This window comes from Ostrinia furnacalis, unplaced genomic scaffold (genome assembly GCF_004193835.3).
Source record: "Ostrinia furnacalis isolate ACB-3 unplaced genomic scaffold, ASM419383v2 OfSCF1172, whole genome shotgun sequence".
NCBI classification, from domain to species: Eukaryota; Metazoa; Arthropoda; class Insecta; order Lepidoptera; family Crambidae; genus Ostrinia; species Ostrinia furnacalis.
This window is the reverse complement of record NW_021131411.1, coordinates 159,353-181,739: the sequence shown is the minus strand read 5'-3', so window position 1 is coordinate 181,739 and position 22,387 is coordinate 159,353. Positions and strand designations below refer to the sequence as shown.

The window sequence follows — 22,387 nt, the reverse complement described above, 5'->3', positions numbered from 1 at the left end:
TATACGAGTCATTGTCATTCGCTCCTCTTGAGAATATGAACAAACATGATGTATTTAATGTAACGAAAAATACAGTAATATATTGTAAGCTTATGTCGTATGTACCTATACATTATACTAGGTGACAACCTTCACAATAAAATGAAGACTTCGATGCATTGTTTCATTTCAATATTTAACGAGATAAATCTTCTGGCATTATTTAAGGACGTCATAAGGACTTGATTTGCTTGTTCTTTCATACAAATAAAAAGTAAATAAGACTTATTTGCAGCCATGGATAAGAACTAATACACCTACCTCTATATTGGTTCTAAAGTATGCCAAAGACATGTATCTAAAGCTAATGGTTTATTTTATATCACAAAAGCCACACTTCAATGTTAAAACCGAGAATTTACACGAATAATGTAGTTTTAGGGTAAAAGTAACGAAATTATAAAAATAAAAATTGAAAGATTAGATCTAGTTGAATCAATTTATTGCACTTACAATAGAAATAAATAAAAAGTTACAAACACTAGTTAGCTGCTTACAAGTTAGGAAATGGTAGTTCATTAATTTTACTTTAAAACTTAACTAACAAATTCATGGTATCTGTAATCAGATCTATTGGATAATTCGTTAATAGACTACAGTAATGGTTTATGTACTTCTTTATTTAACAAAAGAGTAATAATTACTCTTATAACTTAATTTTATTTAGTAGAGCATGATGTGAATATTCCGTAGTATAAAGAGTATCCTAAGTTTTTTGACACGTATTTAATTAAAAAGTTAACAATTATTAAAACATGGAAAAGTAAAAATACTACATTGTTTTATATGTTTACAAAGGTATTTATTTCTAGATCTAATACTTCATAAGTTACATAATGATTTATAAACTGATTTAAGTTCACAAATCTAAATATTGGGTTCTAATTCAAAGATTTTGTTTTATTTAAGTTCCATAAAGAATTTGATAAAGTGATGCTGGTGTAGGAAACAGACATTATCTAAGTAAAGACTATACTCAGATATACTTGCGTAATACTTATAATTAATTGAGTTCATAAATAATATTCTGAGGGAATATAATAATTAATTATTGGCTAACGGAAATATATTTTTACCTGAGCTAGCTTTAGTTATAATTTTTAACGGATAAAATATAATTTCTCGAAGAATAACCACAAGGGCGATCGAACCGAATGGAAATTTTAGCGCCATTCGTACGCGGTGTACTCGACGCCCATAGCAATGGTATACGCGTAAACGTAATAATAAAGAAGGTAAAGATGAACTACACTGAACTTTCCAAGTTCCAAACTAAATCTTTCCACGACGATTTGAATACGCAAACGATTTTCGTGCTAGATGTACTGAACAAATACTAGTGAGGCCGCGTAGTACAGTTAGCGTCGACCTTAATCCAATCATAACAATGACGTATTGCGAATAGGTGCAGTCAGCGTCAAGTTCGTGTCACCCAAAGTAGCCAATAAGTACTTTGGGTGTCACGAACTTGACACTGGCTGTACCTTCATCAAACGAGTGTGTATAGATCGATCACCAATTTTAGGTCGAGGGAAGCGCTAGATGCAGGGAGTTTGATCCGAGCAATCCGAGCGACATTATTGTAGTGTGCGTGTGCACTCATGGATAATTTAGCGTGTGCCGATAACACTCAAACATTCGCGGAATAATGGTGGGGCGCGTTTTCGTGGATGAAACGATCTATAGTCCGGTCGCCGAGCACGTAGAATTTCGTCCAATGACCCCAAGCTACCCATCCTTATCGCTCGCGCGTAATTATATTGCTGTCGAGACTGTGCGACGGGCAGCCGCAGTGAGTGTGCGAACGCGACAGCAATATAATTACGCGTGAGCGATAAGGATGGGTAGCTTGGGGTCATTGGACGAAATTCTACGTGCTAGGCGGCCGGGCTTTATAAGTAAACATAAAGTTAATAACAGTTGTTAGGTACCGAAGGCTACACGAAGTAAGCCGCGAGCTGCGCCATCTTGTCCTTGGGCTGCTTGTTGCGGTGCTTGGCAGGACGCGGCCCGCGCCCGCCGCGTCCGCGACCCGCCGGCGCGCGAGAAGCGACCGCGCGGTGTTTCTCCACCTGTAAACATTAGCATACAATTTTTATAATCCAAACGAACAGGCTGATCTCAGAATCAGAAATGAAGAGATCCGTATTAGCAAGCTGAAGTGGCAATGGGCAGGGCACATAGTACGCAGAAATGACGGCCGATGGGGCAGAAAGGTTCTGGAATGGAGGCCGCGTACCGGAAAACGCAGCGTACGACGTCAAAGCGCTGGACGCAGGCCGCTACCAATCGATCAACATGGAAAACATTGGGGGAGGCCTATGGCTGAAATGATGAACAGGCTGATCTACATTGACACTGATACATTGAAATCTATCGTACCTTTTACTTCGCAACAACTTGGATAATGTCCTTTAATAGAATATTGACGTGAATAATATCTGGAATTCTTATCTATAGACATATTATGTAGGCAAGGCGTGTCACGCTAAACGCAGAGCCTAGTTTGCTGCTCATAAGAGTGCTAAAGGTGGGCTCACACCGCATTCTGGTGGTTTTTGAGACCTGATTGAATGTCACGTTACAAACTGCCCTGCCAGTAACACTACAAAAACTAGTTTTCTGCTCACCAGAAGGGTCAACCTAAAGGTTGGCTCGCAGTACAAGAGGCGGCAATATGGTCATCTAATAAGAGCTGCAGTGAGCCTAGTTTTCTCAGAGCAATGCTCCACCAACGAGTTAAGACTAATCACGCTAAACGCAGCCCTAGCACCGACATTATGGAGACTAGTTTTCTGCTCAACTGAGCGCTGAAGGTGGGCTGTTAACGATAAGTAGGTAGTGCTGGCCTAAACACCACCCTATCACCAATCTACACTAATATTATAAAGAGGAAAACTTTGTTTGTTTGTTTGGTTGTAATAAATAGGCTCAAAAACTACTGGACCGTTTTTAAAAATTATTTCTCCATTCGAAAGCTACATTATCCACGAGTAACATAGGCTAAATTTTATTTTGGAAAAAAATTGGGTTCCGTAAAATATGTAGATAATGTAGTCCACGCGCCGAGCACGTAGAATTTCTACGTGCTCGGTGACCGGGCTTTAGTTTGCTACTCACCAAAGCACTAAATGTAGGCTCGCAGTACAAGCAGGCAGTCATCTCAGTAAGAGCCGCAGGGAGCCTGGTTTTCTCAGCGCGGTATTCCACAGTGACCAGTTGGGCCCCACAAGCTGAACATGGCTGATCGCAAACCGTCACGCGTGTGGCTTCTTCGAATATGTTGATTATGACGTCACACCTGGAACAAAACGTCGGATTTACTATGGGGTATCATCTATAGTCTGGTCGCCGAGCACGTAGAATTTTGTCCAATGACCCCAAGCTACCCATCCTTGTCGCTCGCGCGTAATTATATTGCTGTCATGATTGTGCGACGGGCGCCCGCAGTGAGTGTGCGAGCGCGATAGCAACATAATAACGCGCGAGCGATAAGGATGGGTTTAGGGATTTAGCTTGGGGTCATTGGACAAAATTCTACGTGCTCGGAGAACGGGCTTTACCACATAAAAATAATATAGTTGTCTACCCTTCTTTTAATTTTTTTTTCTATAATAATATGTGCTCGCAGATTTTTTCTATCATGTGTGTTGTAACAACACAGTTGCTTGATGAGTTACAAACCTGATGACAGTCTTTATGAATCGCACTAGGGGTCCAATTTGGCTTAACCGACCCATGCCTCAAGGTGACACCCAAAGCATAGAATGATATTTCTTTTCGTACAATCACGTTGATTTCAGCCTACACCTAACCAACATCAACTCATTTTACACTAAGTACGAGTATGTCTCACTCAACTGAGCTTACCTCATTGTAAGACTAACCTGGGGAAGTATGCTCTCCTACATCGGTGTATGCAAGCAAACATACAACGATTTAAAAGATAGCGACATCGACATCTTTCATGATTGCGTGCACTCATTTAGGAAGAAATGTTTAGATAAGTGGAATGTAATTTAACTATTAATCTAATTTAAACATAATATTTTAGTATTGTACTTTCGGTCATCAAGTTTTTATTTTGTATGTAAGCTGTACACACATCTTTTGGTCTTGTCATCATTGCATGCATTACTTGTTTATGTAAAGATGTGTTGTTGGTAGATCTTTGTCAATAAATAATAATAATAATAAACTGAGAGTCAAATCCAGGATCCATGGAGCCTTACCGGTTGCAGGCCAGCTTCCACTTGGGCGCCGAAGGATCCAGAACCAAAACGCCATTATCGCATTCGACGCAGCCCGACACGCCGGTGGAATTGACGCCATAAGGGCAGGTGGGATGCGTGCAGGAATTGCATCCGAAGCCTTTCTTCATATCCCTGGAAGATAAAACAGAACCATCATCATCATCAACTTATAGGACAGTAATGCATCATCCTAAACTACATCCATAAAGTTAATATTCCTTCGGAATAGAGCAACAACCACGAGCTGTCAAACGAATTCTATTTTGGATGACACTGGATATCATTTGTGTGTCAGTGTCAGGATTATTTCACTGTTACAACAAATAAATCACGGAACTGTCACGACGTTTCTGAAGCACTATTTCTCATAAAAATCCACGATTTCACTCACATAAAATCTGAAAATATCACAGTTTAAATTTTCAGCGTGCCAATAAGTGCTAACGAAGTAACGCTAACGAAACTTTATTATTTATTTCGATAGATACCATGTAATAAGTTATAGGCGCTGTAAAGAATATACTGCCCTATAAAACACTCACCTGAACGGCGGATGGTTATAACAATACGGGCATAGAGGGAAGCTCTTCCCCTTATTCCCTGAAGACCAGGACAGCAGTTCGAAGTCATCCAGCGGACACTTCAGCTCGCGGTATATACGGACCGTGCCGTTCTGAGGCAGTCCGTAGGTGTCGTCACAGTGGGAACAGTGCAGGCGCGCCGGTTTGGCCTACAAGTAATAGGGCAAATTAATACTAGTAAGGGGCCACCTAATTGGGTAACTCAGCATTATGTCTATCGCTTTCAGTTTGACATACACTGTAAAATAGACATCTGGCGGCACAGATCACAGAAACTACAAGTAGATGTGATAAGGGGGCGGGGCCGGTGTCGCAGCAATATGCCCAAATACGGAACACATTGCTCGTAAAAGCAATGATGCCAGCAGCGACGTCATAATGTAAACAGCTTGCGTAGTACTAAAGATTATTCGAAGATTGAGTACTGATACCGCAGTGGATAATGAGCACATAATATTTTGATTTCTTTTTGTGTGTGAATTTCTAATACGACACTGAGTTTCGAACTCGGCATTAGTTGGCATCTCTATATCGTTATGTCTGGCGGGTTAGGAAAAACGTTTACGAAGTTCCAAATGTTGCTATCACTTTCACGCAAAGCGAGATGCCAGTATGAGCGACGGTGATATAGATTGTCGTATTGAAAGCGATCGTGACAAATATTGAGTTATGCAATTAGGCCCCAGGTCTATTGAAGATAGCGTTATGTGGAAATATTCTGTAAAAATATTTTAGTATACTTTATATTCAGACATTTTAAACTGCAATTACAGATTTGATAAAAAAAAAAACAAATCCACAACAAAACAAGCATTTTATAGGAAAAGTATTTTTGATGTCAATCAATCCTATCGAACTTAGGTTAGTATTAGACTATATCAGAAATCAAAAATATATTTCACATGTTTTTGGTTAGTGGTTAGTATTATTAGTGTTGATAATGTTATGTTGTCCTAGGCAATGAAATAAAAACTCTTACCTTTGATATCCTTTGCAAGTGTGAAAAGTTTCAAATTTAGATTATCCTTACCCTAGTTTACTAACTATATGCCATGCAATATCTATATATATAAAAATGAAACCCGTTTCGCGTTGTCACGGCATCACGTGTGAACGGCTGAACCGATTTCGATAATTCTTTTTTTTAAATGTTTGTGGAAGTCCAAGGATGGTTCTTACGGAAAAAAATATTAAGAAAATCTCTACGTTAAGGCGGTACGAAGTTCGCCGGGTCAGCTAGTTGTTTATAATTTCGTACATTTACACTCACTGGGAAAATATTACGGAAAATGAGGTAATTATTGTTAATTCGAGTCCGTCACTTGCGGGGACATCGTTCAATCTCAGATAATATTTTAACGTGCCATCGGGATCGAAACTTTATAATAATTTAAACAAGCTATTCTTCATCCTTATACTCTACTTAATTAACTTTTTTTATGCAAAACAAGGCAGGTATTTGACCACAATCGCACCTGATGTTAAGTGGGATGCAGTATAGGATGGTACATATCTGCCCTTCACTCTCGCCTTGAAAAGGCCCGAATTATAGTTTTCGGGAAAGACAGCAGCAGGCAACGAATACTTCCTTTATTTATCATAGCAAAATATATCCTTTCATACAAATTATAAAAAAAATATCAAAACTCATTCCATGTTTTCGATGTGCAGGCACAATTATCAAACGGACATCACGTATAACGACGTAACAAACACTCAGTCACACTATTATATTGTTAGTAATATTAGTAAGGGTTAGTATAAAGTAGCAGCTACTTAATACCTGGATGTAGCGCATGTATCGCCTGCACTTGCCGCAGCGAGACAGCGCTTTTCCGCTTGCTTTCAGCGATGAGAAGCTGACTTCGAACAGCTGGTCCATGGCTTCAATAGACCGTACGAAGTACTGGAACTTGCGACGGAATATTTCCGTAGTATGAGCTAATACGGCGTGGAAGTCCGCTTGGCCTACAGCTATGAGGTTTAGCTGCTCTTCGACGGCTGACCGCATTGTTGGGAGGACTAATTCTGGATCGATCTGGGGAAATTTGAGGCAGTTTTAGAGGTATGTAACGATGTAAAAAAAATGTTTTCTCACTGCGCTGGCCTACTCACTGCCTTATTTTTTCGAAGCAGTGGTAGAGTTAAAATTATATCGGGACCTTCGCGGTGGAGTGGTAGGTAGCGGTCACTAAAGATATTTTTATGGGACAGAAGGCAAACGTGGGACGGCTGAGATGGCAAAATTTCGGTAGTTATTGATAGTTCAGGATATTATCAGTAGTTGACCTCTAAAAGTTAGGACATCAAAAGGACTGTAGACAGTATCGATACTATCGAGTTAACTTGTTAAGAAAATAGTATCGATCACTTTCCATTAGATGAAATAGTGGTTTAAAAAAGTATTTTAACTTTTAAAGCTTTAAAGCGCTTTTCAAATCTCTAATTCCAAAAGACATAACACTTATTTTTGTCTTATTTGTTCAATTTTTTTTTTATCCACAACGAGGAAGCTCTTGGCCTGTATCTCACCTGATGGTAAGTGACGATCAGGCCGAAAAGGTGGAAGCTAGCTTCACCCGGAATTATTTTAAAAATACATATTTACATAGAAGACTCTTAACGCCAGAAAAAAATTAATAATTACCTTCTGGTAGCCATGCACCAAGACAATCCCAAGATTGGTGGGCACGAGTCGTCGGCCGCTGCCCACGATGACGTAGTTCCTCTGGCAGATGTTGTTGATGTGAACGGGGATTGACGCGTCGGTGCCTATGCCGTGTTTCTCCATCAAGGTGATGACCTGTAATAGCGATAGTATGTTTATTTATCTAATATTACAACACACTTTGATCAGTATCGTTTTAATCAGGTCTGTACTCATTCTGGATGGCCCTAAGTTTGATCCCCAGGAATGACAAATTATAAAATACTATGTAAAGGAGGTCGCAGAATCGCTAAAATCAAATGGCAGTGGGCGGGGCACATAGCTCATAGAGACGATGGCCGTTGGGGCACAAAAGTTCTCGAGTGGCGGACCTAGGACTAGGTGGACCGACGATCTGGTCGCGGGAAGAGCCTGAATGCGGGCAGCACAGGAACGTTCATTGTGGAAAACCTTGGGGGAGGCCTTTGTCCAGCAGTGAACGTCAATTGGCTGAAACGAACGAACGATGTAAAGGAGATAGATGCGTTGGTCCCTATGCATTTTGTCCATCAGCATGATGACCTGAGGTTACAGTACACTTTGTTCAGTATAGTTTTTTGGTCGGTAGGGTCTGTACTCGGTCTAAAAGGTGCTGGTTCAATCCACAGAACGTTGAAACTCGAATCAAAAGTAAGGTATACTCCCCTCTTGATTCGGTAAAGTACACTCCCCTACGACTCGGTAAGGTACACCCACCTCTGATTCAGCACGGTACAGTTACCTGGCTCAGTAAAGTAGATTTTTCTGACTCGATAAGTCACACTTACAACAAACCGCTAAAGTAATCGGGAGGCAAATCCGTAAAGTATTGTCTGCCTTGACAAAGTTCAGTTTAGGTTACATCTGTCTCAATAAGGTAAAAACTTGACTCTATAAGGTAAATGTACCATCGGCCACAGTGTTAACTATCCATTGCCTCTCATGTCGTCTCGTTCTATCGCAAAGAATCACCATTTGATTAGAGCGAGAGCAAAAACGGAAATGGATAGTTAACAGTGTGGCCGTGTGTAGGTACCTCTGCTTCGGTAAGGTAATCGGGAGGCGAGGTCTGGCATTCTACGAGCTTCTAGTCATACGTTCGCAGCACGTCGTCCAAGGTACACGCATCCCTAACTCTGTGAGGTACACTTACCCCTGACTCTGTAAGGTACACTCACCCCTGACACTGTAAGGTACACTTACACCTGACTCTGTAAGGTACACTCACCCCTGACTCTGCAAGGTACACTCATCCCTGACTCTGTGAGGTACACTCACCCCTGACTCTGTAAGGTACACTCACACCTAACTCTGTAAGATTCACTCACCCCGGACTCTGTGAGGTACACTCACCCCGGACTCTGTAAGGTACACTCGCCACTGTCTCTGTAAGGTACACTCACCCCTAACTCTGTAAGGTACACTCACCCCTGTCTCTGTAAGGTACACTCACCCCTGACTCTGTAAGGTACTCACCCCTGACTCTGTAAGGTACTCACCCCTGACTCTGTAAGGTACACGCACCCCTCTGTGAGGTAGACTCACCACTGACTGTAAGGTACACTCACACCTGACTCTGTAAGATTTACTCACCCCGGACTCTGTGAGGTACGCTCAGCCCTGACTCTGTAAGGTACACTCACCCCTGACACTGTAACGTACACTCACATCTGACTCTGTAAGGTACACTCACCCGGACTCTGTGAGGTACACTCACCCCGGACTCTGAGGTACGCTCAGCCCTGACTCTGTAAGGTACACTCACCACTGTCTCTGTAAGGTACACTCACCTCTGCTTCGGTAAGGTAGTCGGGAGGCGAAGTTTGGCACTCGACGAGCCTGTGGTCGAGCGCTCGCAGCACGTCGTCCAAGGTACACTCACCTCTGACTCTGTAAGGTACACTCAACACTGTCTCTGTAAGGTACACTCACCTCTGCTTCGGTAAGGTAGTCGGGCGGGAGGCGAAGTCTGGCACTCGACGAGCCTGTGGTCGTGCGCTCGCAGCACGTCGTCCAAGGTACACGCATCCCTAACTCTGTGAGGTACACTCACCCCTGACTCTGTAAGGTACACTCACCCCTGACACTGTAAGGTACACTCACCCCTGACTCTGTAAGGTAGACTCACCACTGACTGTAAGGTACACTCACCACTGTCTCTGTAAGGTACACTCACCTCTGCTTCGGTAAGGTAATCGGCAGGCGAGGTCTGGCACTCGACGAGCCTGTGGTCGAGCGCTCGCANCCTTCTTATCACCAACGCTATAGAGCCTAGTTTCTACTCACCGACTACGAAACTATAGTACGAATAGTAGGACGCGCCAAGCTAAACACTCGCTTATTCCTGTCGCCATAAAGTCTGGTTTTCAACTCACCAGAGCACTGAATGTGGGCTCGCAGTACAAGCAGGCAGTCATCTCAGTAAGAGCCGCAGGGAGCCTGGTTTTCTTGGCGCGGTACTCCACACGCCATCTTATCGCCAACGCTATAAAGCCTAGTCACCAGAGCTAGTGAGCAGAACTCACCGAAACATGAAACTATAATAGTAGGGTGCGCTACGATACACTCCCTTTTTTTGGGATGCACTGTCCCGCTTAAAAATACTCCCTTATTCCTATCGCCATAAAATCTGGTTTTCTACTCACCAAAGCACTAAATGTGGGCTCGCAGTACAAACAGGCAGTCATCTCAGTAAGAGCCGCAGGGAGCCTGGTTTTCTCAGCACGATACTCCACGCCAAACACCTTCTTATCACCAATTGTATAGAGCCTAGTCTTGCTCACCGGAACACGAAACTATAATAGTAGGGTACGATAGACACTCCCTTTTTTTGGGATGGACTGTCCCGCTGAAAATTCTCCCTTATTTCTGTAACCATAAAGTCTGCTTTTCTACTCACCAGAGCACTAAATGTGGGCTCGCAGTTCAAGCAGGCAGTCATCTCAGTAAGAGCCGCAGGGAGCCTGGTTTTCTACTCACCAGAGCACTAAATGTGGGCTCGCAGTACAAGCAGGCAGTCATCTCAGTAAGAGCCGCAGGGAGCCTGGTTTTCTCAGCACGATATTCCACGCCAAACACCTTCTTATCACCAATTCTATAGAGCCTAGTCTAGCTCACCGGAACACGAAACTATAATAGTAGGGTGCGCTACGATAGACACTCCCTTTTTTTGGAATGAACTGTCCCGCTGAAAATACTCCTTTATTCCTGTCGCCATAAAATCTGGTTTTCTACTCACCAAAGCACTAAATGTGGGCTCGCAGTACAAGCAGGCAGTCATCTCAGTAAGAGCCGCAGGGAGCCTGGTTTTCTCAGCTCGGTACTCCACGCCAAACGCCTTCTTATTACCAACGCTATAGAGCCTAGTTTCTACTCACCGACTACGAAACTAATAGTACGAATAGTAGGACGCGCCAAGCTAAACACTCGCTTATTCCTGTCGCCATAAAGTCTGCTTTTCTACTCACCAGAGCACTAAATGTGGGCTCGCAGTACAAACAGGCAGTCATCTCGGTAAGAGCCGCAGGGAGCCTGGTTTTCTCAGCGCGGTATTCCACAGTGACCAGTTGGGCCCCACAAGCTGAACATGGCTGATCGCAAACAGTCACGCGTGTGGCTTCTTCGAATATGTTGATTATGACGTCACACCTGGAACAAAACGTCGGATTTACTATGGGGTATCATCTATAGTCTGGTCGCCGAGCACGTAGAATTTTGTCCAATGACCCCAAGCTACCCATCCTTGTCTCTCGCGCGTAATTATATTGCTGTCACGACTGTGCGACGGGCGCCCGCAGTGAGTGTGCGAGCGCAACAGCAACATAATAACGCGCGAGCGATAAGGATGGGTTTAGAGATTTGGCTTGGGGTCATTGGACAAAATTCTACGTGCTCGGAGACCAGGCTTTACCACATAAAATAATATAGTTGTCTAGCCTTCTTTCAAAAGATTGTCTATAATAATAATGTGCTCACAGATTTTTTTATCATGTGTGTTGTTACAACACTGTAGCTTGATGAGTTACAACCCTGGTGACAGTCTTTATGAATCGCACTAGGGGTCTTTGGCTCGGTTATATCCATGCCTCATGGTGACACCCAAAGCATGGAATGATATTTCTTTTCGTACAATCAGGTTGATTTCAGCCTACACCTAACCAAACTACTAACAAAACAGCATCAAGTGATTTTACACTATGTACGAGTATGTCTCACTCAACTGAAACTCAAATCCAGGACCTATGGAGCCTTACCGGTTGCAGGCCAGCTTCCACTTGGGCGCCGAAGGGTCCAGAACCAAAACGCCATTATCGCATTCGACGCAGCCCGACACGCCGGTGGAGTTCACGCCATAAGGGCAGGTGGGATGCGTGCAGGAATTGCATCCGAAGCCTTTCTTCATATCCCTGGAAGATAAAACAGAACCATCATCATCATCAACTTATAGGACAGTAATGTATCATCCTAAACTACATCCATAAAGTTAATATTCTTTCGGAATAGAGCAACAACCAATAGCTGTCAAACGAAACCTATTTTGGATGACACTGGATATCATTTGTGTGTCAGTGTCAGGATTATTTCACTGTTACAACAAATAAATCACGGAACTGTCACGACGTTTCTGAAGCACTATTTCTCATAAACATCCACGATCTCACTCACGTAAAATATGAAAATATCAGTTTAAATTTTCAGCGTGCCAATAAGTGCTAACGAAGTAACGCTAACGAAACTTTATTATTTATTTCGATAGATACTATGTAATAAGTTATAGGCGCTGGAAATACTATTACTACCCTACAAAACACTCACCTGAACGGCGGATGGTTATAGCAATACGGGCATAGAGGGAAGCTCTTCCCCTTATTCCCTGAAGACCAGGACAGCAGTTCGAAGTCATCCAGCGGACACTTCAGCTCGCGGTATATACGGACCGTGCCGTTCTGAGGCAGGCCGTAGGTGTCGTCGCAGTGGGAACAGTGCAGGCGCGCCGGTTTGGCCTACAAGTAATAGGGCAAATTAATACTAGTAAGGGGCCACCTAATTGGGTAACTCAGCATTTGGTCCATCGCTATCAGTTTGACATACACTGTTCAGAGACATCTGGTGGATTACTCCGAAAAATATTGTCTAAAGATTGTAATTTTATGTTGCAAAAACGCACCTATGCGGACTATAAAATCTTCATTTTACAACTGCATTGTAGCCAGTGTTTAATATTACACTGGACATCTGTTATGCAAAGCAAATGACTGAGACAACTGTCATTAAAGATCAATGATGAATGTACCAAAATTGTCGTATTGAAAGCAATCGTGATAAATGTTGAGTTATGCAATTAGGCCCCAGGTCTATTTCAGGTAGCGTTATGTTAAAATATTAGGTAAAGACTTTAATATGTTTGATTTTCAAAGACATTTTGAACTGCAATTACAGGTTTAAATCCACAAAAAATAAGCATTTTACGAAAAAGTATGTATTTATTAATATACATACTTTTTCGTAAAATGCTTATTTTTTACGTTAGTAAAACGTTACGTTACGTTTTTACATTAGTAAATCGATACAATCGAACCAACTAAGGTTAGTAAGAGTATATCAGATATCAAAAATACTTGTGCCACATACTTTGTTAGTTGTTAGTATTGTTAGTTATATTATATATAGGTTATTCTTTCCTAGACAATGAAATAAAAACTCTTACCTTTGATATCCTTAGCAAGTGTGAAAAGTTTCAAATTTAGATTATCCTTATCCTAATTTACTTTAAGCCATGCAATATTGTTTATTATTTCGTTCATTTACACTCACTGGGAAAATATTACGGAAAATGAGGTAATTATTGTTAATTCGAGTCCGTCACTTGCGGGGACAACGTTCAATCTCAGATCATATTTAACGTGCCCTCGGGATCAAAACTTTTTAACAATTTAAACAAGCTATTATTCATCCTTATACTCTACTTAACTTCCTTTATTTACCATGGCCAAATATATCCTTTCATACAAATTATAAAAATTTATCAAAACTCATTCAATGTTTTCGATGTGCAGGCATAATTATCAAACGGACATTGCGTATAAGGACGTAACAAACACTCAGTCACACTATTATATTGTTAGTAATATTAGTAAGGGTTAGTATAAAGTAGCAGCTACTTAATACCTGGATGTAGCGCATGTATCGCCTGCACTTGCCGCAGCGAGACAGCGCTTTACCGCTGGCTTTCAGCGATGAAAAGCTGACTTCGAACAGCTGGTCCATGGCTTCAATAGACCGTACGAAGTACTGGAACTTGCGACGGAATATTTCCGTAGTATGAGCTAGTACGGCGTGGAAGTCCGCTTGGCCCACGGCTATGAGGTTTAGCTGCTCTTCGACGGCTGAACGCATTGTTGGGAGGACTAATTCTGGATCAATCTGGGGAAATATGAGGCAGTTTTAGAGGTATGTTACGATGTAAATGATGCTTCTTTACTGCTCTAGCCTAATCACCACATTATTGTCTCAAAGCAGTGGTAGAATTAAAAGTTTAACATGACCAGCGTTCGCGGAGGTGTTATAGGTAGCGGTCACCAGAGATGTTAGAATAGAATAGAATTACTTTATCCAGCATGTAACATTTAGGAGCATACATATTTCATTTTATCTTTCAGCAAAAATGGGTTTTCAGCGGATTGAACTATACGGTAGTAATACCATTGATGATTCAGAATATCATCAGTAGTTGACCTCTAAAAGTTAGAACATCGAAAGGACTGTAGACAGTATCGATATTCGATACTATCGAGTTAACTCGCTAAGAAAATAGTATCGATAACGTAACGACTGTCGGCTTCTCGCTTCCAACTTCGGCCTGATCATCACTTTATATTAGATGAAATAGTGGTTTAAAAAAGTATTTTAACTTTTAAAGCTTTTCAAATCTCTAATTCCAAAAGACATAACACTTATTTTTGTCTTATTTGTTCGATTTTTTTTTTATCCACAACGAGGAAGCTCTTGGCCTGTATCTCACCTGATGGTAAGTGACGATCAGGCCGAAGGTGGAAGCTAGCTTCACCCGGAATTATTCTAAAAATACATATTTACATAGAAGACTCTTAACGCCAGAAATAAAAAATTACCTTCTGGTACCCATGTACCAAGACAATCCCAAGATTGGTGGGCACGAGTCGTCGGCCGCTGCCCACGATGACGTAGTTCCTCTGGCAGATGTTGTTGATGTGAACGGGGATTGACGCGTCAGTGCCTATGCCGTGTTTCTCCATCAGGGTGATGACCTGAGATTACAAAAGAGTTTAATTTATTGACCTAAGATTTGATTAACATCGTTTTTTTAACGTTTTAGTCAAGTCTGTACTCGCTCTGGATGGCCTCAAGTTTGACCCCAGGAATGACAAATTATAAAATACTATGTAAAGGAGACCGACGACATCATAAAGAGTGTATATCATAGTTGCGACAAACAAAGTTGCTACAAACGTAGTGGCGACAGTACGTTATGCCGACAATCAATGGCGCGACTGCACATTAGCTCAACGAACGTTAGCGCGACAGAACGACGGGGCGACAAACGAAAGCACGAGAGGACTTTGGAGTGACAAACCCTGGCCGCTACCAACCGGGCAACATGGAAAACATTGGGGGAGGCTTATGTTCAGCAGTGGATCCTATCCTATGGCTGAGATGATGATGATGATGATGATGTAAAATGTAAAGGAAATAGATGCGCTCAGTATAAAGTATTTTTTTCTGATTCAATAAGTTACACTTACAACAAATCGCTAAAGTAATCGGGAGGTAACTCAGTAAAGTATTGTCTGCCTTGACAAAGTACAGTTTAGGTTACATATGTCTCAATAAGGTAAAAACCTGACTCTGTAAGGTAAATGTACCTCTGCTACGGTAAGGTAATCGGGAGGCGAGGTCTGGCATTCTACGAGCTTCTAGTCATACGTTCGCAGCACGTCGTCCAAGGTACACGCATCTCTAACTCTGTGAGGTACACTCACCCCTGACTCTGTAAGGTACACTCACCCCTGACACTGTAAGGTACACTTACACCTGACTCTGTGAGGTACACTCACCCCTGACTCTGTAAGGTACACTCACCCCTGACACTGTAAGGTACACTCACCCCTGACTCTGCAAGGTACACTCATCCCTGACTCTGTGAGGTACACTCACACCTGACTCTGTAAGGTACACTCACACCTAACTCTGTAAGATTCACTCACCCCGGACTCTGTGAGGTACACTCACCACTGTCTCTGTAAGGTAAACTCACCCCTGACTATGTAAGGTAAACTCACCACTGTCTCTATAAGGTACACTCACCTCTGCTTCGGTAAGGTAGTCGGGAGGCGAAGTCTGGCACTCGACGAGCCTGTGGTCGTGCGCTCTCAGCACGTTGTCCAAGGTACACTCACCCCTGACTGTGTAAGGCACACTCACCACTGTCTCTGTAAGGTACACTCACCTCTGCTTCGGTAAGGTAGTCGGGAGGCGAAGTTTGGCACTCGACGAGCCTGTAGTCGTGCACTTGCAGCACGTCGTCCAAGGTACACTCACCCCTGACTCTGTAAGGTACACTCACCACTGTCTCTGTAAGGTATACTCACTCTTAACTCTGTAAGGCACACTCACCCCTGACTCTGTAAGGTACACTCACCACTGTCTCTATAAGGTACACTCACCTCTGCTTCGGTAAGGTAGTCGGGAGGCGAAGTCTGGCACTCGACGAGCCTGTGGTCGTGCGCTCGAAGTACTTCGTCCACTTGCAGCAACGGCACGAACTCGTCCTTGCCAAACGCCTGCGACACACGACACAAGATTAACCCTACAATTTAGAGATTTTCTGATTAAAAATATTTAGTTTGAATTAGTCCGTCAGTTGATTTATCAAAAATGCCCGACACGTATTTTTTGCTTTATCAAAATGAATGAAAATTGAGACATACGCGTGCAAAAGCACAAAAGTGGAGGAGGCCAGTTATGTGACTGCGTGGTAAAACAACATTTTTTACTCGGCAAGGCGTGCAGTCGCAAACATGTTGCAACAAGTCGCCGGGTGACGCGCACGGGTACAACAAGGTACAAGTCACCGGCATGATTATTTTGAAATAAAGGTGCTGACACTTAGCTACAGGGCTGTATCGGTAGTTCGGTAGGTTTGATATCTTAACTGTACTTACACTTCGATTAAATTGGTCAACTGCTAAATAAACGTTGCTATAAAGATCATAGCTGATATTTTTCTAATTGGGCATTTGTTAATGGAAAGTAGCTCATAAAATGTTTCTCGCTGTAGAACATTTTCCTATTTAGACCTTCAGATCGTGAGGATTAACTCCGTCTATTTAGTAAAATATAGAAGCCTTTCAGCAATCGTCAACTAAAGGCNTTGTCCCATTTCAAAATGTCCATGCAGAATGCGTGGACATTTTGCTAATTACACTTACTGCTTATCAGACGTTTCGCGCTGTAGAACATTTTGCTATTTAGACCTTCAGATAGTCAGGATTAACTCAGTCTATTTAGTAGAGTTTTGAAGTCTTTCAGCAATCGTCAACGTCGTAAAAATGACAACGCACCTGCCAATGCATAATCTCGGTGTATCCAGCCTCAACCAGGGTATTCCCCGTATAGTAGAACGTCTCCGAACCGATCTCAAATGTTATGGTGGTGCTGAGGTACTTGCAGTCCTTAGAGAGAGTCGCTATGAAGTGCCGCGTTATGTAGTCGTAGATACGCCACATGTCACCTTCTAGTTCGTTCTCGCCTGGAAAGAGAATAATATTTTTTATTTATTTTTCATTTTTTTGTTTATAATACAGGTATCTAAAATACTTTTACTTTTTAAACCTTCCTCGTGAATCACTCTATCTAATAAAAAAAAACGCATCACAATCCGTTGCGTAGTTTTAAAGATTTAAGCATACATAGGAACAGACACAGCGAAGCGACTTTATTTTTATACTATGTATGCAGTGATAGTGATGATTGGATGAGAACTGCAGGGCTATTCTGAAACACTTACGTAGTTTTGGGTATATCTATCACCGTCGCTCATGCTGGAATCTCACTTTGCGTGAAAGAGATGACAACATAAGAAACATCGGAAAACGTTTTTCGGAATAACCCCGCAAATTATTACGTGAGTTGCTGTAATCAGCCTATAAATGATTACTATATGACTGCTATATTATACAGCCTAGCAATCACTATAGGCCCGATACTCCATTTTGTCTCTGGTCAAATATAGGAGGTTGTACTCCTGCCGTGAAAACAAGATGATAACGATCATGATGATGATGATGATAAAGAAAAAGATGTAGATGAGGATGAATGAAGATGAGATGATGTCATCATCTCTATCTACGCGATAATCATAGTCTTTCGTTTCAACCACGACGACCGGCGTTCGTTCGTGGCGACCACGGGTCGGGAGACGTAGTGAGATCAGGCCCCCCACTAGATGGACCGACGATCTGGTGAAGGTCGCGGAAAGTACTTGGATGCAGATGGCAACTTAAGACCGGTCGTTATGGTAATCTTATGGGGAGGCCTTTTTCCTGTAGTGGAAGGTTGTCATTTGGCTAAATCATAGTTATATGACGATAGTATATCACCACATAGTTTCTGTATATCACCACAGAATAATAATAAGTACTACATACAGAAGTTTTTCTTCGCTAAGGTATTTAAAAAAATGTATGCTCAATGTCATAACAATATGGTGTAATTTAGCTTGTCTCAAGAGTCGAGCGCCATTTTGTTGACAAACGTCAGCGATCGGTACTGCGCCGAAGCTATAGGGCTGACTTCGGTATAATGATGTGTGACGTGAGGTGCCAAACTGCAGAAAATGGCGGTGGAAATTCATGATTGATTATGCATGAATTAACCACTTATTACTTATTTACCTCTCAATGTCTTCAGGCAACTTAAAAAAGTACATTCTGTTTTTTATTATTATTTAGGCAGTTAAATACTGCACAGTGTTTAGTACATCATTTTCTTTATTTTTTTCCATCATACACAAGAATACGCGTGCGTGAGTCAATGCTCGCTCGTATGTGAGGCCTTGTCGAATAGTAATCCTGTAGGGTGCCATCGTGCTTGTTTTGTTTTCGATGTAAACTCGCGGAGATGAACAGGCCTGATATCACTTACTCGCATGCCTCATGGGTGTGATAGGAGGATGGTCTCCTGCATCGTGTCCTTTCTTCGGGCGGTTGATGCCATTCGCGATCAGAGCGCGGACTTCTGCGCCCCATTTGTTGGAGTGTTGCTGCTGCTTCAATGTACCACTGGAGGTAAAACAAATTAATGTTGCGGTTATGGGTTTGAAACCTGGTGACGTATCTAATAATAATAAATAATAAATATCCTTGGACATTTTACACTGCGCTTCTAGTCCCAAACTAAGCAAAGCTTGTACTATGGGTACTAGACAACGGATATAAACACACTTAAATACTTTTTTTTGTAAATACATACTTATTTATCTATATATATAAAAGAAAGTCGTGTTAGTTACTCCACTTATAACTCAAGAACGGCTGAACCGATTTAGCTGAAAATTGTCAGGGAGGTAGTTTAGAGCCAGGAGAAGGACATAGGATACTTTTTATCCCGTTCGAAATTAAAAAAAAGTCTGCTTATTTATTGCCATTAAGGCGGAACAAAGTTTGCCGGGTCAGCTAGTAAATAATAAATATCCTTGGACATTTTACACTGCGCTTCTAGTCCCAAACTAAGCAAAGCTTGTACTATGGGTACTAGAAAACGGATATAAACATACTTAAATACTTTTTTTTGTAAATACATACTTATTTATTATACATAGAATACATACATAGTCCAATACAAACAAATATGTTCATGCAAACAAATGTTTGTACTGTGCGGGAATCGAACCTGCTACCTCCGGAATAGTAGTCCGTTTCGAACCACTACACCAAACGGCCGACAATCTTGTCGTTATTAACTTAGAAATCTAGAAAAGTGTAGTCAACATTATTTGGAAAGAGTAAAGCAAGTGTTTCATAGGAAATTGTCATTTCTCACATAGCCATTTTTTATCCACAACAAGGAAGTTGTTGGCCTGCCTGCATCTCACCTGATGAAAAGTGATAATCAGGATCTACGTGTTTCCAAACTGAATGAATTTTACTTTATAATCAAAACATAGCCTTATTTCTACAGTTTCAGGTTTCGGTAATTTACCTACCTAAGAATATAAAAACTATGCAATATAGAAAGATAGCCAAAACTTACATCAAGTCATAGTTTTCTGGATAACTGCTTGTCTCAGTACGAGGATACGAAATGTAACCTTGAGTGTACAACCTCTCAGCAACCTATAAACACAAATAATTATTTAGAAAAACATAACAAATACATAGTCAAAACACTATAAGTGCAAGATATAAAATCGTAATTCTTCTATCTACATTACATTTTAAAAAACAGGAGTAAATTCTGAAAGCTGTTGATGGTCGCACCTGGAAGCGGACGGCGTAGGATCGGTCTTTGTGGAAATCCTTAGAGGAAGCCTTTGTCCTTCAGTGGACGTCATTCGGCTTAAATAACGATAAGTAAATTCATTTTTGTTGGCTGTAATTATAAACTTAATCAAACATGCATCATTTACAGGGTATTGCAACATTTCGTACCATACACTGAACTCTGAACCTAAAACTAACCTGCATAGCATGATGAGGTCCCATTCCAAGTCCCGCACTGGCCACTCTCATCAGCTCCACAGTATTCAAAGCAACTGGACGAGCTTTGATTTTTTCTTTTGCTTGAACATTCACCACCCTAAACAAAAAGATATTAACGTTTAAACAACTATTGCAAGTAACTTAAATACTGTATTGCCCAATTATTTATTTATTGCCTTTGAGCCTTAATTATTATACAAGCAGGAAGTGAAATTTTACAATTTAAAATTATTATTTTCGTTACAATTATTAAGTAGATTAACTTACAAAGCTTCTTTTATTTCCTTGATGCCAGCAAGGAACATATTCGCAATATCCCTCTCAAAAGACCTCACTCTCTTCCATTCTAGAGGCAGTTCTCTGCCCTCAGAGGTAGAAGCAGTCACTCGGAGCACCCAGAAAGACTCCGGCTTGAACGTCTGAATCTCATCGTGCCGTTGGACGCAGAACCCAAGAGTTGGAGTTTGGCATGGCCCGTAGGATATCAGTGAGGCATCTAGATCACCATATCTACCTAGAATTTGGNGAATTTGATAATACACAATGTTTAGTACAAGTAGGAAGTATAAACCCTTTATAAGAGAGTAAAAATATAGCCCTAAAATTTATTTTAAATCTTTTTTTACTGATTTAACTCTTTATCCTATATTATATTGTCACAATAATTTGAACTTTATTCACTTATCATAAGTGAATAAATAAAGGTCCAAAAACCATATACAACAAGAGATACATCAACAACTTTACTTGTTTTTTTTATTGATGCATTAACTTACCTTGAAAATACTTAGTCTGGAATCTAGTAAACGCACACCCAATCCGTAGATCCAACTCTTGACGAGCATCTACACACCGTGACTGGTTCTCATTGGGCCTGCCCAAGTTCATCATGGCTGCTTTAATGTCTTTATCGGTGATGGCGGAGAAGTGAGCTCGATACGTCACTAGGGGTGAGTTTACATCGTTCTTCAGATAACCCTGGACACAACTCATGACCTGAAAAGTTTAATAACAATTTATTGTCAACACAATACAATTGACAGCAATAGCTTTTTCTATCCATAGGCAAAAATAGCTGTTACTAAGGTACACACTAAAATCTAATTCAGTAATACTTAGCATTGATATTCTAACTAGAAAACTACTACACTTAGTATAATTTCGGTGTTAAACATAAATAGAAATAGAATTGCTAGTAAATTATACTTTCTCTGTAACTACTGACCTCAAAGCAGATATTTTCTCCTTCTTTATCACAATCAAGCCAAAGTATCAGCAGATCACATCCTCTGGCCTCTTGTGCCAAGAAAGCGGGTATTCTCAATCGAGGCATAGCTTCCTTCTTCTCCGTCGGGCAACTAAACAGCTCCACAGGATCCACTTTATCCCAGTTATTGTATTTACCGGTAAAATCCAAACCCATAACATGCCCACAAACAGAAGTCATTTTAAACCGGACTGGCTCATTTTTAAAAGTGCCATTCCATTCATGAACTGAACAAGCTCCATTTTGACCTAAAAGTAAAGTTTTATTAGAGAAATTCACCCAATTACGCGAATTATAAACCAATAACTAATCGATAGAATTCGAGTACCTTTATTGGTACTAGATTTGCCATTACTAAGAATGTTAGCAAGATTCTGTGCTAAAGATGGCTTTTCAGCCACCATCAAAGCAGTTCTCATGATGATTTCAAAATAATTACAGAGGGATTCATAAAAATATTGTGTACGAATCCAAAAACACACGCACGATAAAATTTATAGAACAGAAACAGACATGACGTTTATAAATTTTGACATTTGTAATTTAGTGCTTTCACAAGAAAAACACAATTTCTACCATTTATTTAGTGACTTTTTTTAAACATTAAAAAAAGCACATTCACGAAACTTTGGTTCTGAAATATTATGTTTCTTTATTACAAGCACCGTCTATAGTAATAAAATTCAAACTGTAGGTACCTACCTCTCGTCCAGACTTGTACAGACTTGACAAAACATTGTTTTTACCAAAAAAATGAGTTCGGTTCGGACGAAGAAAATAATAATATAGTCAAAATGACAAATAATGTAGGAGTCTAGGACCCT

General features: G+C 41.0%; 1 protein-coding gene across 2 annotated transcripts; it reads right to left on the bottom strand.

The window, feature by feature from the left end:
• Nucleotides 1-1,868: 1,868 nt before the first annotated feature.
• Top3beta (DNA topoisomerase 3-beta) lies at nt 1,869-22,073 on the bottom strand. Of its 2 annotated transcripts, none has more exons than XM_028303032.1 (15): nt 21,892-22,073; nt 21,522-21,811; nt 21,073-21,292; nt 20,564-20,810; nt 20,276-20,393; nt 19,848-19,930; nt 18,741-18,877; nt 17,159-17,346; nt 16,262-16,378; nt 14,690-14,845; nt 13,728-13,982; nt 12,375-12,562; nt 11,813-11,965; nt 11,027-11,207; nt 1,869-2,111 (listed from the first exon to the last, which is right to left on the bottom strand). In XM_028303032.1, the coding sequence occupies exons 1-15, from the start codon at nt 21,980-21,982 to the stop codon at nt 1,977-1,979; spliced, it is 2,559 nt and encodes an 852-aa protein (XP_028158833.1). In that variant the 5' UTR covers nt 21,983-22,073; the 3' UTR covers nt 1,869-1,976. The 2 variants fall into 2 exon arrangements, with proteins under 2 accessions (XP_028158833.1, XP_028158834.1); XM_028303033.1 differs by lacking the exons at nt 11,027-11,207; nt 11,813-11,965; nt 12,375-12,562; nt 13,728-13,982 and adding exons at nt 3,160-3,340; nt 4,272-4,424; nt 4,835-5,022; nt 6,657-6,911.
• Between the last annotated feature and the right edge of the window lie 314 nt (nt 22,074-22,387).